We start from the raw sequence: 23,887 nt of genomic DNA, 5'->3' as shown, positions 1-23,887 counted from the left end.
TAGTAATATTGGATTACCAACCCAGGCCAGAAAAGATATTCTAACATATATTAACACAGCGAGTACTAAATGATAATTGTTTGAACTAATTTGCATCTAATATTGTATCTAAGACCGGGATCACGCCTCATAATAACCCTATTGTTAGAAAATCATAGGTAGTGAATTCAGAAAATATTATGTCAGCTTTCCAATATTAATTGAACTGCTATAAGATCGGAACAGATCCATCAGAACACAGGCTAGCAACTAGATCATTGCACATGTTCAGATCAGTTTGAGTTTTGTATTATTGAAATTGAGATGCAGCTACATTCATCTTTTCCTTCATTTGTCTCCTACCAACCACTAGTCTGATCCATCTTTCGATTCTATATGATCATAAGAAGAAAGTGGAAGATCATATAGTGCAAACCGAGATTGATGATTATCATACCAGCCAGCCAACTAGCTAGCTAGCTCCAGAAATACAGATAGAAAGGAAATATATCAGCTGATACATTAATGGAGATGTGTCATTTAGTCAGCTCATTGAAAAATAAGCCTTTCATTTCAATCAAGATTCTAATAGACGCAGAGCTGCCTCTGCCTGTTAGCCATTAGATCAAGAAGAGATCATAGGAAAGGAAAGGAAAGAGAAACTCATGAGAAGATGCAAACAATATCAAAGATTCTCTCTCCATACAGCAAACAAAATGTAACTTGATCAGGCACATATATATAATTGTAACCTACTGCTTCACTTTAGGTGATCCTGGATCACCCAACCTGAGCTCAAGATCCAAGTCCTCCATGCTGATTGGCTTAACTACTTCGGTTACCTCTGACTGAAGGTGGTATCTAGCATCCGAACATGCCTTAAGAAAGAGCGACAGTGAAGAAACAGCAGTCTTGGGTCTTTTGCAACTGATCGCCTCATCCCCAGGGGACCCAGTTGGTCGATTTTGGCAAACAAAAGAATTCATACCGACAGAAAATTCAGTTTCAACATAATCGTCATTACGTAAACAAGTAGAATCTTCTTCCCTCGGATTATTTGCCAATCCATGTTTTGATTCAGAGATACTCATGAGAAGTCTAACGCCCACAGGATCGGACAAAGATTGAGCAATAGAAGAAGAATGAGCAGGCGCAGAAGTACGTTGTTCACTAAAATTTTCTGGAGTGTAAAAGGTTGAAACCCACGAAGGTGATAGAGCACCTGATGCAACAATGTTAGGACTAGATTTAGGGTCTCGACTGTGAAACAACTTACAAACATCAGTTGGAAACTGAGCACCCAGAGACTTGGAACGATTCTGGTCATGATGATTTTGATGATGGGGGGCTACATCATTGGAGGAGCTAAGGGATTCTTTCATCCTTGCCCTATCCCTTCTATGAACATTCATATGACCACCTAGGGCTTGGGCAGACCTGAACTCTCTGTTGCAAAAACTACAAGAATAAGATCTTGGAGGCCATATGCATCCCCCAAGAGGCCCAGCTGCATCTTCTGCAAAAGCCTTTTCTTCCCATGTTCTGTTGTTCAGACAAATCACTGATCGTTGAGAATCCGACTCTAAGATTTGTTTCCTCTTCATCCACATCCAATACGGAGCTTCCTGCATATATATTCTTTGACTGGAAATTGGCAAATTAAGATAAAAAGAAAGGAATAGATATTTTATGGAAGGTTTTCATGGAGAGGGAGAGATATAAGGTTCAGGAATACTTCCCCGTATTCATGTTGAATACATGAAAGCAACTTGAGAATCTATGAGGAAGAGAAAACGTCAATGAAAAGGTCTTTGTAACTAGATTAGCGTTTCGGGTTTGCTTTCCTTTGGCTCTTCCATTGAAACTATTCCTTTGGTTTTTAGTACGGGTTTGATACACAGTCGTTGTTATCGGTATTACTTCAGCAATTTTAGTTCGGGTTTGCTTTGCTTCTGACGCTGCCACTGAGATAATTTGATGGTAGAAATGAGTATATATATACCGTAGTAATGGTTTTTACAGGTTCTAAATAAATAAAATTTTCCGAGTCTCTTTGTAAAACGCAGGACATATCATAAAAAAGTGTAAGGAAATCTTTTTTTTTTTTTTTTAACGTAACTTATTTATTTATAAAATACTTGCATGAGGTTTATATCTAATATTACTCATCATAAAAACATAAAAATAATTTGTTCCGCTTTCCATGATCTCCCCAAATATACAAACTAGGGGTGTAAAACTATTGGTCCGGATCGAAAAAATCGACCAGATTGAATCAAACTGATAATCTTATTAGTTGGTCTCGGGATGTAGTTTTCTTGGACTCGACCAAACTGAGACCGACCGAATGTGTGTATATATGTTTTTAAATATTATATATAATATTATTTTATATGGTAACTGTATAAATTAATTATGTAGTTTTCATTCAAGGGATCACTATTGACCATATATACAATGAAATTATTTAATATTTATTAACTATATATAAAATGTCAAAGAGAATAGAGATTACTTAATTTTAATTTTACTAATTTAATTAATTTTTTGCATAAACTTTTTTGTCAAAAAAAGAAAAAGAGGAAAAAAAATGTTCATAGATCGATAGCTAACGGTTCAGTCCGGCAAAAATGATGGACTAAAATTTTCAGTTCGTGACCTCTCCCAGACTGGACTGGACCGATTACACCCCTAATACGAACTGCTCAATTCTGAACAACAACGAACTTCAAGTGAGAGATGGTTTATTGTAAAGAGTTTTATAATATGATAGATTAAATTAAATTATGTCAGTTTGTAAATTAAACCACCCCAATGTGTAAAATTTTTATGTAGACCAAATATTTCTCTTGATTAAATATTTAATATTATAAAAAAAATTATATAGGTAATAATAAATAGTAACGATATGAATGTAATTATAGAATCCACACAATACGTTTGTCTATATATCTCTCACTTGAACCCTACACTTTAGATTTGAATTAGAACTTAAAAGCGATATCATCCCCATCTGCCCCTTAGTCCCCTAGCCTCACGCACACATGATGCACGCAATAATTAATTAAAATAAATAAATAAGTAAAATGAAATGAAACAACAATAACGACGAGTACCACATGTGCATGAAGAAGAAGGTTATTATTAAACAGATTCCTTATCTAATGAAGGCATATATATCACAGAAAGCTACTTTGTCATAACTTCACGAGATCGCCATTTTTAAAGGTGAGAAAGAGGACCTATATACGTACGTACCCTTGAAAATTAATTATATATATGTTTGAAAAAGACGAGCTAGCAGAGCTTTATTTGAGGATTGATACATTAGCTTTTGTCTATCTTAATATAATATTATAACGATGATAATTCATGATTCAGATGATTGTCTCCACATTTCCTCAATTAGTGCAACTACTACTGGTATTGCAAATATTCTAATTAAATAATTATGTTCCTCAAATAAATAAAAAAATGAAGAAACATTCTACGGTAATGAATAAGCTAATTAACCTTTGATTTGTTCATTGCAAGACTTTTTGTTCCTTTTGCAGTGTAGTACTAAACGTGCATGTAATTCAGAATCTATTTAACAATCTGATCATTTTCCTTCCACGTGATCGATATCACATCACGTAAACGAGTCAAAGAAGGCATTGTAATAGGCAAGGAATTGCACATTGATCCCTTAATTTGGATCACTAATAATCAATTATCTTTATATTATTTATTATATTTGTCTCTCGAATATATATATCTGAATTTAGTAATTTCTAAATTCTCTTTATTTGGTGGGAGCGAAAAGAAAGAATTATTTAGAGATCAGTATGGAGATCAGAAGTTAACGGCTGATCGAGTATGCATATATAAATTATTGAACGACTTTTGTTGACATGCCTAGTGTGTAATTTGTGATATAGTGTCGCAATATTAATTCATGATCATAAGAAATTGGAACTAATTAAACAAGCCAATTAACTAGAGCATATATATATATATATGTGCGCAATGAATTAATTAGTAACGGGGCAATCAATGCAATTAGAAATGAATGAAAATAAATAATTCTCACGATTTATGGGCCGTACGTACGTCTTAGTTATATATCAAAATCGTTTTTATCAACCACTTTCGATGAAGATAATGCATATATAGATCAGGACGGGAAGGGAAGTCCCTCACCATGCAGCTCATGATGGCTTTACAATCCACGTACGTGGCACTACGTACTCTTGATATCACAAAAGTGCAACGTATATATATATATATCCGGCCTCTCATTTTTTCTTCAGTCCTTTCAAAAAATATTCTTTAATTTGGGTGAGAGGGAAAAGCTAGCCAGCTAGGTCGAGGTTGCATGCATAATTCCAAAAAACTTAAACAATCAGGATAGAGTATTATAATTTAATTATCAAAATGATTGACCACGGAAGGCCATCTATCTATATATATATATATTAGCTAGCTAGCCTCATTAGTACTTCATTAAATATACTTCTAAATTTGTCTGCTACGGATCATAGACTCTACGCACAATGTCTTCTTTATCAACTTGTGTAAGGAGGAAAGTTGGAAAGAAAACTCGAATCCTACTCAATGCTCATGACTTTAGTACAAAACAACAAAGAGCAGCTTAGACATATATAGTTGGTATGAAATGACACTTAATGATACTCATGAAACTGTAAAATTAATATATCAGCTGATAGTTAAATATATATTGGTGATAACTATATATATACATCAAGCTCATTCGCCAAGGAAAAAAAAACTATAATATTTAAGCCCATTCTTACCGTACAATTATAAAGAGAGAGAGAAAAAAAAAATCATGTTGCGTATGCTGAGGGTTCTCTATGTGAAAATAATGATAAATTAGGTTCCCTGCTTGGATTGTTCTTCTTTATATATATATATATAGCCGTTCCTAGTCGAATTCCTATATATATAAATATATGCAGGCGCAGATCATGCGACAACCTTCACTGATTAATTACCATGCAGGAAGCAATCCATCCTGACATATATATAATGTCATGCATACTTCACTTTTAATTGGGGCGATAATGGCTTCTGCATGTTCATGTAGTGAGCTTAGAATTAAGCACGAAACTAAACAAAATTGTATGATCCTTTTATTTCAGGTTTTGAAAGTACTCAGTGTATTTGATCATGCAAAGTTTGTAGCCATGTCCTATCCTCAGCTCCCTCGACGTTGTAATACAACCTGTATATAGATGGTTTCGATCGATAGAATCTGGTATATATGATTATATGGATTTTTCAACAAGTATCTCTTCCTCTCTAAGAATATATAAGTAAGAACTATCTATGGGGTATTAATTTGGCATCAAAATTTGGATATTTGAATATATCATAACTCATGAAGATAATGGATTTCGGGAAATAGTTCACTCTCGCGGGATCAAGACCTTTTGTCATCACCATTGTAGCAATCCTTTCATATTGTCTTTTAGGTCTCATTTGTTTTTGTAGATGAGATGAGATGAATTGAGATAAAAGTTAAAAATTGAATAAAATATTGGTGTAATATATATTTTTTAAGATTTATAAAAGTTGAATTGTTTATTTTATTTTATATGAAAATTTGAAAAAATTATAATAATTAATAAATGAATGATATGAGAATGGTTGTGAAAATAAAATAAACTTTAGTTTAGAAAAAAAACTTTTAACAGTTATAAACTTATATCCTCCAAATAAGTTAAAGTTTTGCTAATGGGGATCAATGAAAACATCATACGAGGAAAGTAATATAAAGGCAATTCTTATGCATATGTTTTGGTTTTTAGGGGAAAAAAAGCAATTAGCTAATTAATTAGTCGATTCGCTCAGGACTACTTCAAGAAAACGGGCTTATTTGGATCGGTTAGTTAGCCCAAACGATAATGGGTCCCAATCAGCCTCGATAATGACCCAGAGAACAAACAAATTGAATAGAAGTCGACTCGGACCAGTTAGGCCCAAAAGATAAATGGGTCCTAAATACTCCCAATTCACTTTTGAATAATGACTGGACATGCCGACTTCTCAGCCCCCCTCACCAAACACAATTTGTTCTCTTTTGTTATCTCTCTCGATTAGGAGGATTTTTTGTACAGAAAAATTTTCTAACAAACGAGTTCACATATTAAATCACGTATCAATATTAATGTATAAGATATCTATTTAATAAAATAGTGTGAATTAAATTTAAAAATAATTTTCGTAAAATAGAGAACTTTATTCTTCTCTCAAAATTTTCTTCTTTTGTTTTTCTTTTTAATAAAAAAAATTATGTAAGTGTTGGTACTCGGTTTGATACGTTAAACTATTTGTACCTAATAAGGCTCGTTTGTATATTTTGTATTAGAGTAGTGCTAGACTGCCGTCCAGCAATAATCGTTGGAGGTGCCGTAAGCACAAATTTGTCTTTTTATTTAATTATTTTTATTTTCATATTTTTTAACATACTTAAATATTTTTAAAAAATAAAAAAATACATCAATAAGTTATTTTCTTAATCATTAGGTAAAAGAAATAAAAAAAAATATATGATTGGTCAAAATAAAGGAGTAAATTCAGGTGGCATACTAACATTTCTCTTTGTATTAAACGAAGTAGATTAGAGCGTGGTAATTTTTAGGGCTCGTTTGAATACAGAAACCATTTCATTTCATCTCATCTCATCATTACAATTTTTTCAAATTCTCACACAAAATATAATAAATAATTCAACTTTTTCAAATTTCAAAACAATAATAATATTAAAAAATAAAATTCTAACAATATTTTATTCAACCCATCTAAAACCATATATCTTATCATCTAAAATATTTTTAAATCAGATATTTACACCAAACTTTTAAACTTTAAAATTAGAGCAATGTTACTCATCATCTCTTTTATCATCATCTTTTCATTATTTCATATCATGATTGTAAATTATTTATTATATTTTACTTAGATCTATTATTTAATGCCACGTCAAGAGATTTTGAGAAGATAATAATAAAATGATGGTAAATAGATTTTTCTTTAAAATTGTTTGCTTTTCTATTTTTTCAATTATAAATATTAAAAAATTTGTACAAAAGTATAAAACGAATCCCGGAATCAATTTTTTTGTGAACTCCGTCCATCCGTCGAGATGTATTGGTGTTGAACTGAACTGAACTGCCTCAATTTGCATGAATGTGTTGGGAATAACTGTAGATCTAAGACTAACTCGAAGTATAGTAGCGGAACTAAACGAAAGAAAAGATGACAATCACACAGAAAGAACACCAAGAATTAAGTGGTTCGACTCAAAATGAGCCTACGTCCACTGGTGGGGTCGGTATCGGAGATTTCACTATCAACAAAGATGGAGTACAGATGAATACAACAAAACTTCACAAGGAAGTTATCTCTCAAAACTCACTCTATAACTTCTCTCTCAAGAAAACACTAAAAACAAGTGAAAAAAGTGATTTCTGAAGTTGTAAAGGGAAGTGGGCGCCGTTTGGTATTTATAGGAACAGTAATGTTCACTTCTGTGAACATTGGCTCGAGCGAATACTCGAGCGAGTGTCGAGCGAACGTAGGTTTTCTGTACTTCGCTCAAGCCAACACTCGAGCGATGGTCGAGCGAAGCTCTCTGACTTGAATACCGCTCGAGCTGCTTGTTGAGCGAAGGTTGAGCGAAGCTCTCGAAACTCTCTGACTTGAACTCGCTCGAGCTGAGTGTCGAGCGAAGCTCTCTGACTTGGATACCGCTCGAGCTGCTTGTCGAGCGAGGGTTGAGCGAAGCTCTCGAAACTCTCTGACTTGAACTCGCTCGAGCTGAGTGTCGAGCGAGTGTCGAGCGAAGCTCTCTGACTTCATATTGCTCGAGCTGAATCTCGAGCGATGCTTGAGCGAGACTCTCTGTCTGACTTCGCTCTAGCGAACCTACGACACATGCACTGTTCCATCTGATTCAAGCCACCTCCTAACAGAATGAAATCCGCACAACCCCAGAGCAAGGTGCCAGCTTTCAGGAAAGAAAAATTCTGCTACCTTGACAATAATATGTTTGCTATAATGTTCGTCCGGCCCAACAGTTGCTGCTATATCTTTAGAATTTGATCATGCAGAACATGAAGAGGTTTTCCAAACTTGTATAGATGGATTCTTAGCAGTTGCAAAGATTTCTGCATGCCATCATCTAGAAGACGTACTGGATGATCTAGTCGTCTCCCTCTATAAGTTCACCATTCTCTTGAATCCGTCATCTATTGAGGAACTTGTGTTGGCCTTTGGCAATGACATGGAAGCAAGAATGTCAACTGTAGTGGTTTTCACTATTGCCAATAGGTATGATGATTACATCCGCACAGGTTGGACTAGGAGATCCTCTGGATTAATTGGCCCGTTCAGTCAGCTCTTATCACTTGATACAGAGGAGCCAAGATTCCAACCTACTGAATAACAACTTGCTACTCATCAACGCACCCTTCAGACAATTCAAAAGTGCCACATTGATAAGCATATTTACCAAAAGTAAGTTTCTGCAAGCTAAATCTCTGTTGCGGCTTGCACGAGCACTCATTTGGGCTGGCTGAGCGACCTCAGAAAGGGAACAGCTCTCCCGAGGATGAAGATACAGCAGAGCAGTTTTCTGCCCGGAATTGCTGATTGCTATTACCCTGACTAATAGGGATCAGAGCGTGCTTCTTTGGAAGGGTGCTTATGAGCACATATACAATATCGTACAGTCTACTTCAATCCCTTGTGCCCTCGTGGAAAAAGCCGTTTTGGGCTCCTTCGGATTTGCCAATGGCTGCTTCCCTACAAAGAGAACCTTGCTGACGAACTTTTAAGGTCACTGCAACTTGTTTTGAAGCTTGATGCCCGGGTTGCTGAGGCGTATTGTGAGCAAATTACACAGGAAGTCAGTTGCCTTGTGAAAGCAAATGCCTGTCACATCAGATCCCAATTGGGGTGGCGTACGATTACATCCCTACTTTCCATCATGAGTCGATAACTTGAATTCTTCTATAGTAGAATTTGATGCACTGTTATTCATAAATGTATGATGGAGCTCACTTGTTTCCAGACAATTATGTGCTTTGTGTACATACGTCAAGGGAGTTTGCTAAGTACAGGCAGAAAGGTCTGTTTGTGCAATTGATCTCATGGCAGGTTCTGTGAATTGTTTAGCAAGGTGGACGAGTCAGGCCAAGGAAGCAATGGGGAGGAGGAAGCTTTGAAAACGTCTCAGAATATTGGGGAGATGTGGTTGAGGCTTTTACAGGGACGAAGGAAGGTTTGTCTGGACTAGAGAGAAGAAGTTAGAAATCATGCTATTTATCAATGCAAAAATGCTTAACAGAAGTGGCTGAGATCCACCTTCCGCGTGGTTTGTGGTTCCAATGTTTTGATATGATGATCTTCACGTTGCTTGAGGGGCACTCTCAAAAGGACTATCGAAACATGGGGCACCCTCACCCTTGCCATGAAACCCTTTTCAAAAGTGTTTTTACAGTTAATGATCTCTCACAGCTGACTACATTAAGAAAACTATGGTTGGGTGTTCTCAGCCGAATGGAAAAATATTCGAAGGTTAAACTAGAGGGAAGAGAAGCGACAAGCTTCAGGAGCTAGTTCTCGAGCTCCTGAAGAACACTGGTTGTTCTGAAATCAAGAGGCGTGCTTGTGCAGAGGAGTGCATTACGACATTAGGTGGAGATTGCTTGTGGGAGACAACATGGCTACATGTAAATAACATCTCTCTATCGTTGCAATCTGAGGTGTTCCCCGATCAAGATTCCAAGGCAGCATAGTATGAGCGGGTCAAACAGGAGGGAGGCCCTGTTTCACCAAATGAAAATTGCCTGTAATTTTTGTATCAGCTTGGCTAATGAATGTACATAACCTAAAAATTTCCGCTTCACTTCTTTGTAGTATTTACCCATCATTATATCGAAGTGTTCTTCGGCTTGAAACTTTTCTCAAGTACCTGGACTTCTGCCGTTGCTTTAAATAACAACTGTAGCAAAAAAGATTAAAAAAAATAAATGAGATTTAGTTTCTTAGAAGGAAATTATAATACCAGGACCGCCGATCGATTTTCATCGCTGTTTCTTCCGGTTTGTGTAGAAGCAATATATAAATCATAATGCACAATGTTAACCCCTGCCCTCTGCTTTTACTCCCTTCCTCCATCTTTCCTCTCTTTCCCACAACCATATGATATTAAATTCAATTTTATACTCCCAAGTAATACCCTCAACCATATGATATTAAATTCAATCATTAGATAGTGCTACTGTTAGTAATATGATACAATCGTTACAATAAATCAGCATCAAATTCAACCCCACGAAAACTGGAGCTCTTAGCCAGCCTCTTACAGAAGCAGCAAATCCGCTCCCCATGTTTAAACGTGATGGTTTACTGGGGGCAATCGAATATTATTAATTAATTGCATAGCAGTGTCTCACGCGTTGCGTTTCCAGTTGTTGGATTCACCCTGATAACAAAAATGCGGTTAATAATGAATAAAGCCAATAGTTGAGAACGCAAATATAAAGGAAACTATATATTTACCCGTCTGCAACTTTGCATAGGTATTCTCGTTGATCTTCTCTCAATGGAACATCCGTGAAATCTGAGCAAACTCGGGAAAAATCAGTCAAAAACGATTCATTCATTCCCTCTCAATTGAATTGGCCAAATCTGACATCAACTCTAAGAAAACAATGTTAAGCAGAGTTTCTACATACCAGCCCCTGTTATTTTTGATCCCTTGAAAGATGTATTTCCCGTAGCCAGAGCACCTTCCAAGTTAGCATTGCTCAGGTTGGCCTGAAGAAAGTGGTTCTCACAAACACAACATACTCGGAGGGAGAACGGACACAAACATTGCAACTAGTATTTCCTAGAGAAATTGAACCAGACGCCAAAATATCGAATCAAGATACCTTAGTCACATTTGCCAAGGAAAAATCTACACCTCTGAGATCAGCGTCCGAAAGATCAGCCCCTTTGTAGAGATAAAAAAGGAACTAAATAATGATTATAAATCTACAAAATAGAATAATTTGACTGTCAAAGTAAGACTGTATCATCATCAATTAATTCAATTTGATTGTGATTATACTTTGCACTTATGGCTTAGTAATCGAATACTACAACTCTTCCAAGTTGTCTCACCCTGCCTACATTATCACACAGTACTTAAAGTTGTATTGGAGCATGCATCCTAACAAATTTTCCGAAGAATATCTGCGAATCTAAGATACTCAAAGACAATAGTGTAAGAACACAATGAAGAATTAAATACCTGTTAAATCTGCATCGAAGAAGCTCGCACCAAGTAACTTTGAGCCTTTAAAATTTGCTTGCCTCAGTATAGACTGAAAAAAAAACACAAACAAATGAATAAATATGCAAAACAAATCGCACATTATATAGACAAAACGGATTACGACAAACATATTCATGTGCGGCCGGAAAATAAAAAAACAGAGACCGTCTTGAAGTCCTGGCTGATCAAAGTCTTGCCGCTGAAGTCCTTGCCAGTCAGATCTTGTCCCCTCGTCACCTCTTGACCGTACGGACCTCCTCCCTTGAATGCGAGTGCGGGATCAGCCAAGAAGAGAGAAGCAGAGAGGAGAGCCAGCAAGCTTGCCTTGGACGCCGATTCGCCCAACGACAACAGAATCAGATTCCGAGGAGCCGTCCGTGGCTTCTTCGGCACCTGTTTCTATAAAAAAAAGAACGAGAATTAGCCAAGGCGCGGCGACAGTCGAGCAGTAGAGGGACATGTTGCGAGGAGGAAAACAGATGTGTAATTCAATCTACCTGGAGCGTAGGACAGAGGGAGAGAGAGCAAGAATAACGAGGGTGTGGATTTGAGACGTGAGGGCTACAGGCGAAGGAGACGTTGAGAAGCGCCATTGGGAGCGAAAAGCGACCTTGGGATCTTGCCGTTTTAATCTGAGAATCGGAAGTGGATAATGAGGAAGAATAATAATAATATAAATAAAAATACCAAGTAAGCTTGGGCTTTGAAGCATAGTTTTACGACGCGTGGTGAAAGTGTTTGATGATGGTCTGGGGTTTTGAACTTTGGGCCGATTACAAATTACGGGCTGGACCCTGTCGGCCGAGTTGGCCCGTTTGACTCGGCTTAAACAAGCTCAAATTTTATATTTAAAATTCACATTAACTCATCTCAATTCATTTTATTTTATTATTATAATTTTTTAAAATTTTTATATAAAATATAATAAATAATTTAATTTTTTTAAATATTAAAATAATAATAATATTTTATTCAACTCATCTAAAATTATTTCTAAATACTGACAACCAACTGTCAAAGGGACTGATAGTAGGCCAGTATTACTAGTCGGTGAGATTCTGTTTAAAACAGTTATATTGAATTGAGCCTATACAAAGAGCAATCTTTGAATTCAAAACAGTTAAAAAAGGAGGTTTGAATGCAAAAAGCTTTCTAATAGTTATAATTTTTTAAAATTTTCATATAAATATAAATAATAATTTAATTTTTTTAAATTTTAAAATAAAAATAATATATTATTCAACTTTTAATTTTTTTTCATCACAACTCACTATCCAGATCTCTTTTAAAATAATAGAGGAATGATAGTAACATCCTTTCCAATTACATCCAACGTTTCCAAAATAATAATAATACTGGTAAAAAAATATATATATTGAGAATGACAGGAATCTAGTATTGAATTTGAGTTTTCAAACAAAAAACTGTTCAACCCAAAAAAAAATGTATACACATCACGTTTAAACACACGTGTATAGATCATATAACAATGATAGACAGATGAGAAATCCTAAAAGGTGAAAAAAAATCTATTTACAAATCAACGCATTGAATACTTTATTTATAAATTGGTGAAAAAGATACCTCGATCTATAATTTTTTTTTTTTAAACAATATCAAAACTTTCTTAAGTACGAGACTTTTTGTTTGTTGGGGATGCATAGACTCGAGGGTGTGTGCAGCTTAGAAGTAAAATCGCATTAAGAAAATAAAAATTTATTATTATGAAATTACCACATAATTCTAAAAAATTGAAGTTGATAGAAAACGATTGATCTAATTATTTATTTTATATTATTAATATTTATTATTGTGTGTAGGCCAAATTTTCTTCTTAAGAAGTGAATCCAAAGTATAAAATATTTAATTAAATAAAATAAGAAATAGACTAATATTTAAATTGAGAACTAATAGCATATAAAATTATCACTTATATTGTCAATTTAAAACAAAGCGATGATTTCACAATTTTCAAAAGTCAAAACTTCAATTTTCTTTATGAGAATATTCTCAATTCTTCTTTATTATCGTTGTTTGGATGTTAAGTTGAATTGAGATAAGTTGAATTCTTTATAAATAGTATTGAGTTGAAATGGTGAGACGAGTTTTGTAGAATACACTTAAAATAAGTTTAGATATATTTAGACTTTAAAATGATTTCAGATGTATTATAGAAAGTTGAAAAAATTGTGAATCCTGTATGTAAAAATATATTAAGTTAAAAAAAATTATAGATTACACGTGTAAAAAAATTTTGAATTAAAATAAATATAATGATTTAAAAGTTAAATATTTAGATATTATATTTAATTTAAAATTAGATTAAACTGAATTAATAGTTATTCAATCTAAATTCTAAACGGAATCCAAATGTGCAACTTGATAGTAAAATCAAATCACATAAAAATGAGAGAAAAAATAAAAAAAGAGACTCGTGTTAGTCTTTAAATCTATTTAGTTAGTGAAAATATTTTATTTTATTTTATTTCATTAGTCTTAATTTTTTTAAATTTTTGTATAATATATAATATACAATTTAATTTTTTTAAATTTTTAAATAATAAAAATATTAAAAAATAATATTTTATCTCACTTTTATTTTTATATTCTAATCTTAGTAAACAGTGCAGTATGGTTTCACCCAGAGGCATCGGTAACATCAATGAAAATTTCAAAAACGTCGTTCAGTTGACAGAGAGAGGGTGCGTGCAAGTGAAGCAGAAGAGTCCCAGCAGGGAGGGCTGACCGGGCCTGGTAGGTTCTGGGGGCTCGGTTTTGGGCGGTGATGATGCAGATCTAGGCATTTGATACCTTGTCGTGACTCGCTGACACTGACGTGTTCCCACTACTCCTGGCCCATGAGCACGTTACCCAACACCCAAACCAACGCACCACTGCCCTTTCCCTTTCCTATACGCTGCCAGAAAGTCCACCTGTTAAGAAAGAAAGAAATCCTCACAGCTGCTTTTTGTACTTTGATCCCATCTCCGCACTCGTCAAAATCTAAACCCTCTAAACTACTCAAACTGGCAATATCATATTTCCCAGTTATTTAAAAAAAAAAAAGTATATATATATTTATAATCGTAAATGTATAAATATTATATAATTATTTTAAAACAGTAAATAAATATAAAATTTATATAAAAAAATTAATATTTTAATAATAAATTTTATTTTTTTAAAAATAATTATACGATATTTACATATTTTCGAATATAACATTATTTTTTTTCAAATCACTGTTTGTTACTCGTTAGGTTCCATGAGATTTGGTGTAGGATATTGTATCTCACTCAACTTGGTGCCCGAAACTTTGAACAGAACAATACCGTTTACCAGGCAGACAAGACAACTCAGCCCACTGCAAAACCGCTACAGACAGATACAGTACCACACGAATCCTTGTCGAAAGCCAGGATGGGCTAAGAGCACAATAGTTAAATTAAAGTACATTTTTGATGAATGTAAGATGAATTTAACTTTTAGTTATTCCATTTATATAAATCTCTATATTGGAATAGCCATTTTTTCATTATATGATAATAAAATAATATAAGATGAATTTAATTTTGACTATTCACATCAAATCTCCAAATTGAATTATCTATTTATTCATTATATAGTAATGAGTAATTAATAATTTTGAAAATTTTTTAATTTTTTTAATTATGAATTTAGTTTATTTTATCATATTTTACTATTCATAATATTATATATTAATTAGTAATTGTATTCTAATTATATTTTTTCAATTGTCATTTAAAATGGAGAGAGAAATAATTAATATTAAAAGGAAAGAGAAAGAAATAATATAAAAAGGATTTGATGAATGAATAGTATCTTCCAAATTTGGAAATTAGTTTGGATATTACTGTAGCTATATTCCAAATATTTAGAATATAGCTAATTCAATGTGAACAATTTATCCACCTAATAGCTAAATTCTCATTAGATTTAGCTTTTAGCTAATCCAATGAGAATGCTCTAAGCCCCGTTTTTTGATAGGATAGTCGCTGAGAAAAGGAACTCTCACCGCTAGATCTCCCGCTGCATTTTTATTTTTATTTTTATCTAGTAATTTAATAAGTATTTTTAAATAATATTATATTCTTTATTTTTTAAAAAAATATTTAAAAATATTACAAAAATATATGTAAAAAAAATAACACAACAATTAGGAGCTCCGGAGCAGCGACTGTAGCGCCTACCTAGTGCTAACAATCCATTCATAATTTATAGACAATTTTAAATATAATATTATTTTTTTATTATATTTAAACACATCAAATTAAAAGTAAAAGTTAAAATCAAATTTAAAATAACATTATTTTATTATATAATTGTATATAACTTGTTATGTAGCAGTAATTCATCATTATAATTTTTTTAAATATAATAAATAATTTAATTTTTTTAAAATTTAAAATTAATAATAATTTTAAAAATATTTTATTTAACTTTTAATCTATATCTAAAATTATCTCATGTCTCAGGTAAAACGGACCCTAAATTCTTTGACGTACGCCGTGCATCAGAACGCAGCTTAACCTGCTTCAGGAAACTGGAAGGGACCCCCCGTAAGAGGCCTGAAAATCTCGTAGCTTCGTACTAATCTGCTCTGCAGCATACAGGTAGTACCTCATCTCCTCCTCTTTTATGTTCATAACGGAAAACTATGTGCACTGCCGATTTACGTATCTAGGTTTCATGAAAATGGCTTCCTTTTTTCTGTGATTATTGTAGGGCGTGCGAGAAAAGGTTTGTCCTGTATCTGAAGTTGCAAATTATTGGTGCTAGATCTTTGATGTTATTGAGCTCTGGTAAGGTGGGTTATCTATGATTCATCTTTAGTGTTTGCTGGATCTGATTTTCGCAATTAATTTGGAGTGGTACCGTTTAGGGTTTTCATGCACTACAAGGGAAACCCATTCGTGTAGTGTGATTCATGCAAGATGGCTGGCTGGATTTCAGTGAAGAAAAGAGGATGATAAGGTTTTGGATTTTATCTGTTGGATTTGGTCTTCTTATTAACATCTAAAGCTACAAAAACAGCAAACAAACAAAGAAGAAAGAAGACTACTTTATGATCCATACTCTCTGTTCGGTGGGTATCCAAGCTAGCTTTCTGAGTTGGGTGTTTATCATTGTTAAATTCAGCAAGGCAAATATAGCAGACTCGAGAGAGAAAGAAATGCAACAAAGGTAATAAAGAGGGTATATTTGGTCCTTGGATTTGTCTTTCCGTCTGGCTTTGATTTTCTGAAAGGTGAGAGCTTCTTCTCTCTGCCAAAACCCGAACATGGCGAATCGCTGGTGGGCTGGAAATGTTGCGACGACAGGGGTGGACCCCATGTCCTCGGCCTTGTCGCTTGACCTCAGAAACCCAGAAGATGACAATGGTGGATTAAACCGGCTCGGACCCAGAAGAGAGCAAGAATTCATGGACGGCAACATTACCAACAACAACAACAGCAATGCAAACACTACTCCAACCAAGAGCAGCACCAGCAACGCTGCCCCACAGAAGCAAAATATCGAAGAAGAAGATATCCGAGACAATGAGCGCGAGGCCGAGGACCCCAACACGGGAGCTCAACAAAGCGTTGAGCCAGGTAGTAGTGGCCGCCGTCCCCGAGGTCGACCGCCGGGGTCGAAGAACAAGCCGAAGCCTCCAATAGTCATTGCCAAAGAAAGTCCCAATGTCCTCAGAAGTCATGTGTTGGAAATCAGTAGTGGCAGCGATATTTCCGATTGCATTGCGTCGTTCGCCAATAGACGGCATCGAGGGGTCTCGGTTCTCAGTGGTAGTGGCATTGTTACCAACGTTACTCTCAGGCAACCTGCTGCACCGAGCGGGTTGATCTCGCTGCATGGAAGATTTGAGATATTGTCCCTATCGGGAGCCTTCTTGCCAGCCCCATCGCCACCTGGGGCTTCTGGGCTAACCTTGTATTTAGCTGGCGGGCAGGGGCAGATTGTTGGTGGGACTGTGGTGGGCGCGCTGGCGGCGTCGGGCCCGGTTATGGTTATTGCTGCGACGTTTACGAATGCAACGTATGAGAGATTGCCACTAGAGGATGAGCTGGCTGCTGGGGATCAGGCAATGCAAGTGCAACAACAATCAGGGGTCAATTCGGGTACTTCCGGAAATTCAGCATGTCAAGGTTTGAGTGAACCAGCAGCAGCTTCAATGCCTATGTACAATCTACCTCCGAATCCACTACCGAATGGTCAGATACCCCACGATGTTTTTTGGGGTCATCCTCGTACTCCTTTCTGAGAGAGAGAGAGAGAGAGAGGGGGGGGGGGGGGTTTCAATGTTAGTATGGTTTTGCTGACTTTTTTTTGTCCATATTATTGTAAGCATAGAAATGAAGATAAGACTTGTTTCTATCTTCTTCTTGTAAATCTCAGTCTCCAGGGCTCCGGGCAAGGAAAATCAATATATGTGTTCCTCGTTAGGTATTTTCTATATTCTAAAACTTTTGATTTCTTGGTTCGCTCTAATCAAGTTTCTTTGGAAGAATGCAATTTGACGATGTAGGTTGAGTGATCAAGAAATGAAGTCGGAGTTGCAAGTTACGAGAAGAAATTTCTTCTGGTAAGCAGTTCCATAAATGAAATTTATATCTTGGATTTTAAATTTAAAATGGAATAGATTTGATGTTTTTCAAAACGTGATTATGTATTGTTTTTCATGGAGCAATGACGATGCCGAAAAGCTACTTTGCTATCAAGATAGAACATAGGTACTTTGGTTTGAAAAATCTAATGACTGAGCAATTTATCGAACTTTCACGGGGGAGGGGGAGGGGAGGGAGAGAGGTTCATAATTTCATTCACATTCAGGGGTCCTTTTGACTCCTCAAATAGATGAGGTTCATTAGTAATTCCTAGAATAGTTTCTGTGAGTACAAGTTGTTTAATTGGGACACTTTACACTTGCCATATCTTGGGTTTCATTGTTGAAGTCATGTCTGAGCACCACATAAAGCGAATTGACAAATTCTCTTAGAGATCAGCTGTCCTGGTGTGTAGATTTATCAGCGGTCGAATGGTTTCATCTTTGGTTTGATGTATAAGAGTGCTCCATCTTATAGGCATGGTTTCATCTGGTGATGTAAGAGTAATGTGCGGAATGTAGCGATTGTAGGCATGCTAAGAGGACCGGGAGGTTATCAGCTGTAATCTTGTTTGGCTGCACAGATTGAGTTCCTCATGGGCTTTCCCCTTGAGTGGACTCGCTGCTCTCGTTTTATGCGGTTGAGTCTGATATATATGGCCTTATAGCTATCTTTTGCCTTTTGGTATCACCAAATTTCAAGATACATTAAACGATTTTTACAAATGCATATGGCATTTTAGTTGATTGTGTTAGAAGTGAGTGACCTAGCTAGTGGTGATGTAAGTTCATTTGTCCAGAAACTTTCCTTCTGTATACTAGGTCATTTGTTGATAAATTCTTAACAGTAAAGGGGATTTGACCTCATGAATGCAATATGCTTGATTTAATTTAATTCGGTTCTTCATGTTCACGTAGTTTTTAGGGCAGTTTGATGACTTTATCCAGTGTTTACTGCTTCCATAAACTATTGATTTCTTTCAATACAAGACACTGACAAATTTATAAAGATTTTTAAATCTGAAGTGGAAATAAGAACCCAAATACATGATTTTCAGCAGTTGATGTACTTGGTGTGCTGGCATGCAAAACTATGGCTTTTAGGAATTATTATGATGGTTAAATATTGCTGGTAAAAAACTTGAGAGTGCTGGGTGACGTAGCAACATATATATATATATATATATATATGAGAATTATACTTCTATGGCATCTGTCCATGTTTGTTTTCGTTTTGGTAATTCGAGTGTTGTATTCATTTATTTGTATAATATAATATTAAATTAGATATCAAAGAATGTGCAAGGAAAAGGTATAATATATAAAAGAATGAATATTTTGGACTGTTATATTGCAAAACGTGATTATAGCTTCCAGCCATTTTCAATGATTTTGAGCCATGCTCAGAATAATCTAAGATCATTACATTATCTATCATTCATGTATATGTTACTAACTATTGTATGAATCTCTTAAACTCGTTAACTCCACAAATCCCCCCATCTACCCTCTTCTGGTAATTAAAGGGTGGTTGAAGTTGGTCAATGAGAAATTTCCAAGGTGGTGGCTGTTGTTGGAATTATACATACTTCTATTAAAAAGTACTGATTATCATTAGTTTCTAGAGAAATTCTTGTGGTGCTATATAGATTTTTTTGAGTGCAAATTCCTATATCCAACAGAACCTTAACATGATATGGATTTTACATACATGAAAAATTTAATTGTAAGCAATTCTGCACACTAATACGCCTACTCATTCAATATGATTAGTCAAAAAATTATAAATTTTATTGAAAACAGTGCTAATTTAAATTTAGAATATGAATGCAACACTCGTGTGCCTATGCACATGTAGAGCTGAGAGAGCGGGGATTGGTATTAGTTCTTCTATGGACAATATCCAGTAATTAATTGAGCTAGAGGAAATGTCATATACAATAGAAGAATGTAAATGGATGTGAGAAGAGATGTAGTTGGGTTGAGAGGGATGTAATATCTGATACTGAGTTGCTTGAGCCAAATGTTATTGAGACTGATTTTTGTAATTGAATGTGTAAATGCATAGTCTTTTTTTTTTTTTTTTTTTTTTGGGGGGGGGGGGGTAGGGGCTTCTTGTGCACTTCTTACTTTTTTAACCATCCAGCCACAAACCATAACTTGCATTTGTATGTTAGTTTCGTTTAATTTCCTTTGCTTCCAATGATGTTGTGCACTATCTCGTGGGCTGTACTGCTTCTTGAACCTTTAATAATGTTTTCTGTAATCAGTTCAAGGTATTTAAAATTCATTTCTGTTTTCTGTAATAATGTTTGAATGTGAAAAATGTTGGGAAGTTTTTGGTCTAGTATGCAGGCACTAACATCCAACTTCTTATAACATATGTTTTTATGATTGACTGAACCATAAGATTGGTATGTATCATCGTGATTATTATTATTTATGTTGGGGAACCTCTTCAAGGCAGGACCCTTCGGACCATCCCTGTAGAGTAAATTCCAGTTCTTGTACACCTTAACTTCGAAATTTTTCTTACACAGAACTAGTTAAATCACTGACTTTTCACCAGTGATATGACCCCAAAGAATAGTTTGCACCCATGAGGTGTTGAACCTTGGAGGGAGTGATACTCCAAGATCAAAGCCTTCACCACTTGGGCCAACTCCTTGGGGTTTGTATCATTATTCTAATACTCTAGTAACTTTTATTTGCATTCTGATGCCACTTTGAATTGGTTTCTCAGTGATGAAGTTCTAGATGTTGGCTATTACTATGAGAAGAATAGCAATTGTGAGAAGAACTGATGAATTTGATTCCATTAAGACCAAGTTCTTTAACAGGAAAGTCATTAGGATCGTGAATAATTTCCAAATGTTCAATGGCTACTGCATCGCTTACAACTAATGCCTAGATCGGGTACTATTATCAGAATACTTCACTATTATTTATTATTATCATTATTTTTCACATACTTTTCACTATTATTCATTATTATTCAATATTCTATCATTACTTTTTCATTACTTTTTCATTACTTTTTCACTAATATTATGTTTGTAGATCTCTTGCTTTTAGTTTTGCTCTCTAGTTTGCTACGGCTTTCACAAACGATTCATCCCTTGCCCCAATGGTATTGTTCTTGTCTTATTTTTAACTAGGGGTGACAATATGTGACACGACTCGTTAACCTAACACCAACATGATCGATAATAACGGGTTTGAGTTTAGTCTTAACGGGTTCGGGTCAAAACAGATTGACCCGTTAAGACACGATTGTTTAACAGGTTGATAACCGGTTATGATTTGTTAAGAAAGTTAAAATTACAATTATACCATTATACCTAGAAGTAAAATTGTTGGGATTTTAATTTCGATATTTCTATTATTTGGATTGTAATTTTTGACTTATAATTAGTTTTATATTTTTTATAGATATTGCGATTTTAACATTTATATAAAATTATGCGAAACTTAATCAGGTCAAACGAATTAATTTCAGATTTGTTTAATCTATTTACATAAACGGGTTTGTATCATTATTTTGATACGCTAGTAACTTTTATTTGCATTCTGATGCCCCTTTGAATTGGTTTCTCAGTGATGAAGTTCTAGATGTTGGCTATTAGTACGAGAAGAATAATAGCAATTGTGAGAAGAACTGATGAATTTGATTCCATTAAGACCAAGTTCTTTTACGGGAAAGTCATTGGGATCCTGAATAATTTCCTAATGTTCAATGGCTACTGCATCGCTTACAATTAACGCCTAGTTTGGATATTATTTTCATAATACTTCACTATTATTTATTATTTTATTATTACTTTTTATTATTATTCATTATTATTCAATAATATATCGTTATTTTTTTACTACTATTCACAAAATATCTTAGAATACTTCACTATTATTCGTAGAATACCTCACGGAATATCATTACTTTTTTACTACTGTTATGTTCGTAGATCTCTTGCTTTTAGTTTTGCTCTCTAGTTTGCTACAGCACAAACGATTCATCCCTGGCCCCAGCGGTGTTCTTGCTCTACTTTTAACCCTTCCACCCATTCCCAATTGTTTTCCTAGTGCTTTGATATGCTTAAACAAGTAATTAAGATGATTTTATTTTTCGTGGATTACATTATGTGCAGCCAGGAAAGAAAGCAAAAGTTTAGTTCATTCTCACTAAGGTTCAGCTCATGTGCATTTAGTCGGGTGAAGGTCAAATATGATCTGCATCATTAGAAGGTTTAGCCTTGCTGGCTTTGTCAATATTTCCTAATTTCTCCTCTTTTTTTTTTATCTCACTTATATGACTCCCGAAAGGTGAGAATTCCCATGGTAGGGAGACAAAGGTAGAGACGCCGAAGTTATTGAAAGTTTGAAACCCTCTGGTTCTCATTTAAATGATCATCTTATTGCCTTTTCTCTTGGGGTGGAAAAGAAGTCTTATGGTCATTATTTTGTTGGGTTCTGAAAGTCGGCATATGAGATGTCAGGACATCCCCCTCTAGCCACAAAAACGCAAGCATAGAAGAAAAAAAAAGTCGGGTTTTCCTATTTCTAGGCAATGAAAAAGGATACCAGGCTTTGTTCACTTATAGAACAGTACTATTTTCGAACTTGGAAAGTGCAATTATTGAACATAAAGGGCGGGAGCTGTCATATAAAGTTTGAGCGAAGTAACTGAACCATCGGACAGATCACGGAAAGTCGAGTGATCAAAGGCTAGGAATCTCTACGATTGTTCTTGCTGTATAATGCTAAAACACAACCTTATCTCTTTCCTTGAGGAAATACAATACTTTTATTACCTCGACAAGGTAATAAAAGTACTGTATTTGTTGGTATTTTTAGTACAGAAGTGAAGTAAAAAGATGGAAAAGTAGAGGAGAACTTCAACCAAAATACTTATTGATTGATTCTGATGTTCTACAGATTATAGATGGAGAAGTACATTATATAAATAGCATTGAAAATTACAGAGCATTAAAACTCATACTGTCCCAAGATGCACGATAACAAAGTTTCTCTATAATAACAAAATACTATTAATAGACTTTATTGAAAAAACTGCATCATAAATTGGCGTTATCTTCAGTAGTATTTTCTAAAGGAAAGAGGTAAGTTATGCTTTAGCATATCGTGGATCAATATCACTCTTTTCTAACTGCAGTTGTCGGTTTTGCCAACTCCAACAATGTTGTTCGTTTGTCCATTTCCATGGACCTAAATACCTAATTAGTTTAAGACTCGAAACCTTGAAACATAAAACATGCGATTTTACAAATGAACGTGTAATGTGTTTTCGGAACATACAATATTGTATTTGTCTTTCTTCAATTAGACCAGACAATTTGGGTTATGAATTTTAAGATGATCTCAATCTGAGTACTGCTTGAGGTAACTGAGCCAACATTCTGTGTAATATTGCAGTTTGAGAAGGTCCTACGTACTGGTTTACCTCTTTAAGTTTCATCTTCTAGGTACTTCATTACTCGTTAATTAGTACATGTTAGATGCAGAAGATTTTTACTTCCGAGCATCTTCTTTGAGCAATTGTCTTGCCCACTCATACATTTCTTTCCCTCTTATGCCCCATTTATATGGAATTATAACGAGGATGGCGTAGTCAGAAGCAAGAACTGTAGTTTTTTCAAGACGTACGTGCGCGGACAGATCTGAAGGTTGGTTGGTAGAGGGAAAAAAAAATAAAAATACTTGGCAGTGTAAATACAATTAAAGAGGATTTGTGAGCAGAAAAATGCTTAGCTTGGGCTGGTCCCCCCTGGCCCTGGAGATTCCAGACCTCAGTTTTAGAGAGAGCAAGCTGCAAGCCAATTAATTCTGAGTTATGGGCCTGGAGCAGCACTTTTTAAAAAAAAAAAAAAACCAGTATTGAGCATATTTTCAAATTCATAACAATTTTTCTTGGCAAATCATTTTTCAGATTATTT

General features: G+C 34.8%; 3 protein-coding genes and 1 pseudogene across 5 annotated transcripts; 2 read left to right on the top strand and 2 right to left on the bottom strand.

The window, feature by feature from the left end:
• Positions 1-731: 731 nt before the first annotated feature.
• LOC108983348 (zinc finger protein 10-like) lies at positions 732-1,610 on the bottom strand. The gene has a single exon (XM_018954944.2). The coding sequence runs from the start codon at positions 1,608-1,610 to the stop codon at positions 732-734; it is 879 nt and encodes a 292-aa protein (XP_018810489.1).
• Positions 1,611-7,959: 6,349 nt separating this feature from the next.
• LOC108983355 lies at positions 7,960-9,806 on the top strand (annotated as a pseudogene).
• LOC108983356 (thylakoid lumenal 15 kDa protein 1, chloroplastic) lies at positions 9,427-11,960 on the bottom strand. Of its 2 annotated transcripts, none has more exons than XM_018954959.2 (8): positions 11,809-11,960; positions 11,477-11,710; positions 11,288-11,360; positions 10,926-10,987; positions 10,728-10,809; positions 10,552-10,612; positions 9,914-10,474; positions 9,427-9,813 (listed from the first exon to the last, which is right to left on the bottom strand). In XM_018954959.2, exons 1-7 carry the CDS (start codon positions 11,902-11,904, stop codon positions 10,423-10,425), a joined length of 660 nt encoding a protein of 219 aa, XP_018810504.1. In that variant the 5' UTR covers positions 11,905-11,960; the 3' UTR covers positions 9,427-9,813; positions 9,914-10,422. The 2 variants fall into 2 exon arrangements, with proteins under 2 accessions (XP_018810504.1, XP_018810505.1); XM_018954960.2 differs by having other exon boundaries at positions 11,477-11,704; positions 11,809-11,951.
• Positions 11,961-15,809: 3,849 nt separating this feature from the next.
• On the top strand, positions 15,810-17,788 carry LOC108983345 (AT-hook motif nuclear-localized protein 15-like). Of its 2 annotated transcripts, none has more exons than XM_018954941.2 (3): positions 15,810-15,945; positions 16,058-16,134; positions 16,215-17,788. In XM_018954941.2, exon 3 carries the CDS (start codon positions 16,614-16,616, stop codon positions 17,592-17,594), a length of 981 nt encoding a protein of 326 aa, XP_018810486.2. In that variant the 5' UTR covers positions 15,810-15,945; positions 16,058-16,134; positions 16,215-16,613; the 3' UTR covers positions 17,595-17,788. The 2 variants fall into 2 exon arrangements, with proteins under 2 accessions (XP_018810486.2, XP_018810485.2); XM_018954940.2 differs by having other exon boundaries at positions 15,826-15,945; positions 16,058-16,139; positions 16,215-17,615.
• The last annotated feature ends 6,099 nt before the right edge of the window (positions 17,789-23,887 follow it).

This window comes from Juglans regia, chromosome 12, assembly GCF_001411555.2.
Source record: "Juglans regia cultivar Chandler chromosome 12, Walnut 2.0, whole genome shotgun sequence".
Classification (NCBI taxonomy): Eukaryota; Viridiplantae; Streptophyta; class Magnoliopsida; order Fagales; family Juglandaceae; genus Juglans; species Juglans regia.
This window is presented reverse-complemented; position numbering and strand designations above follow the sequence as displayed.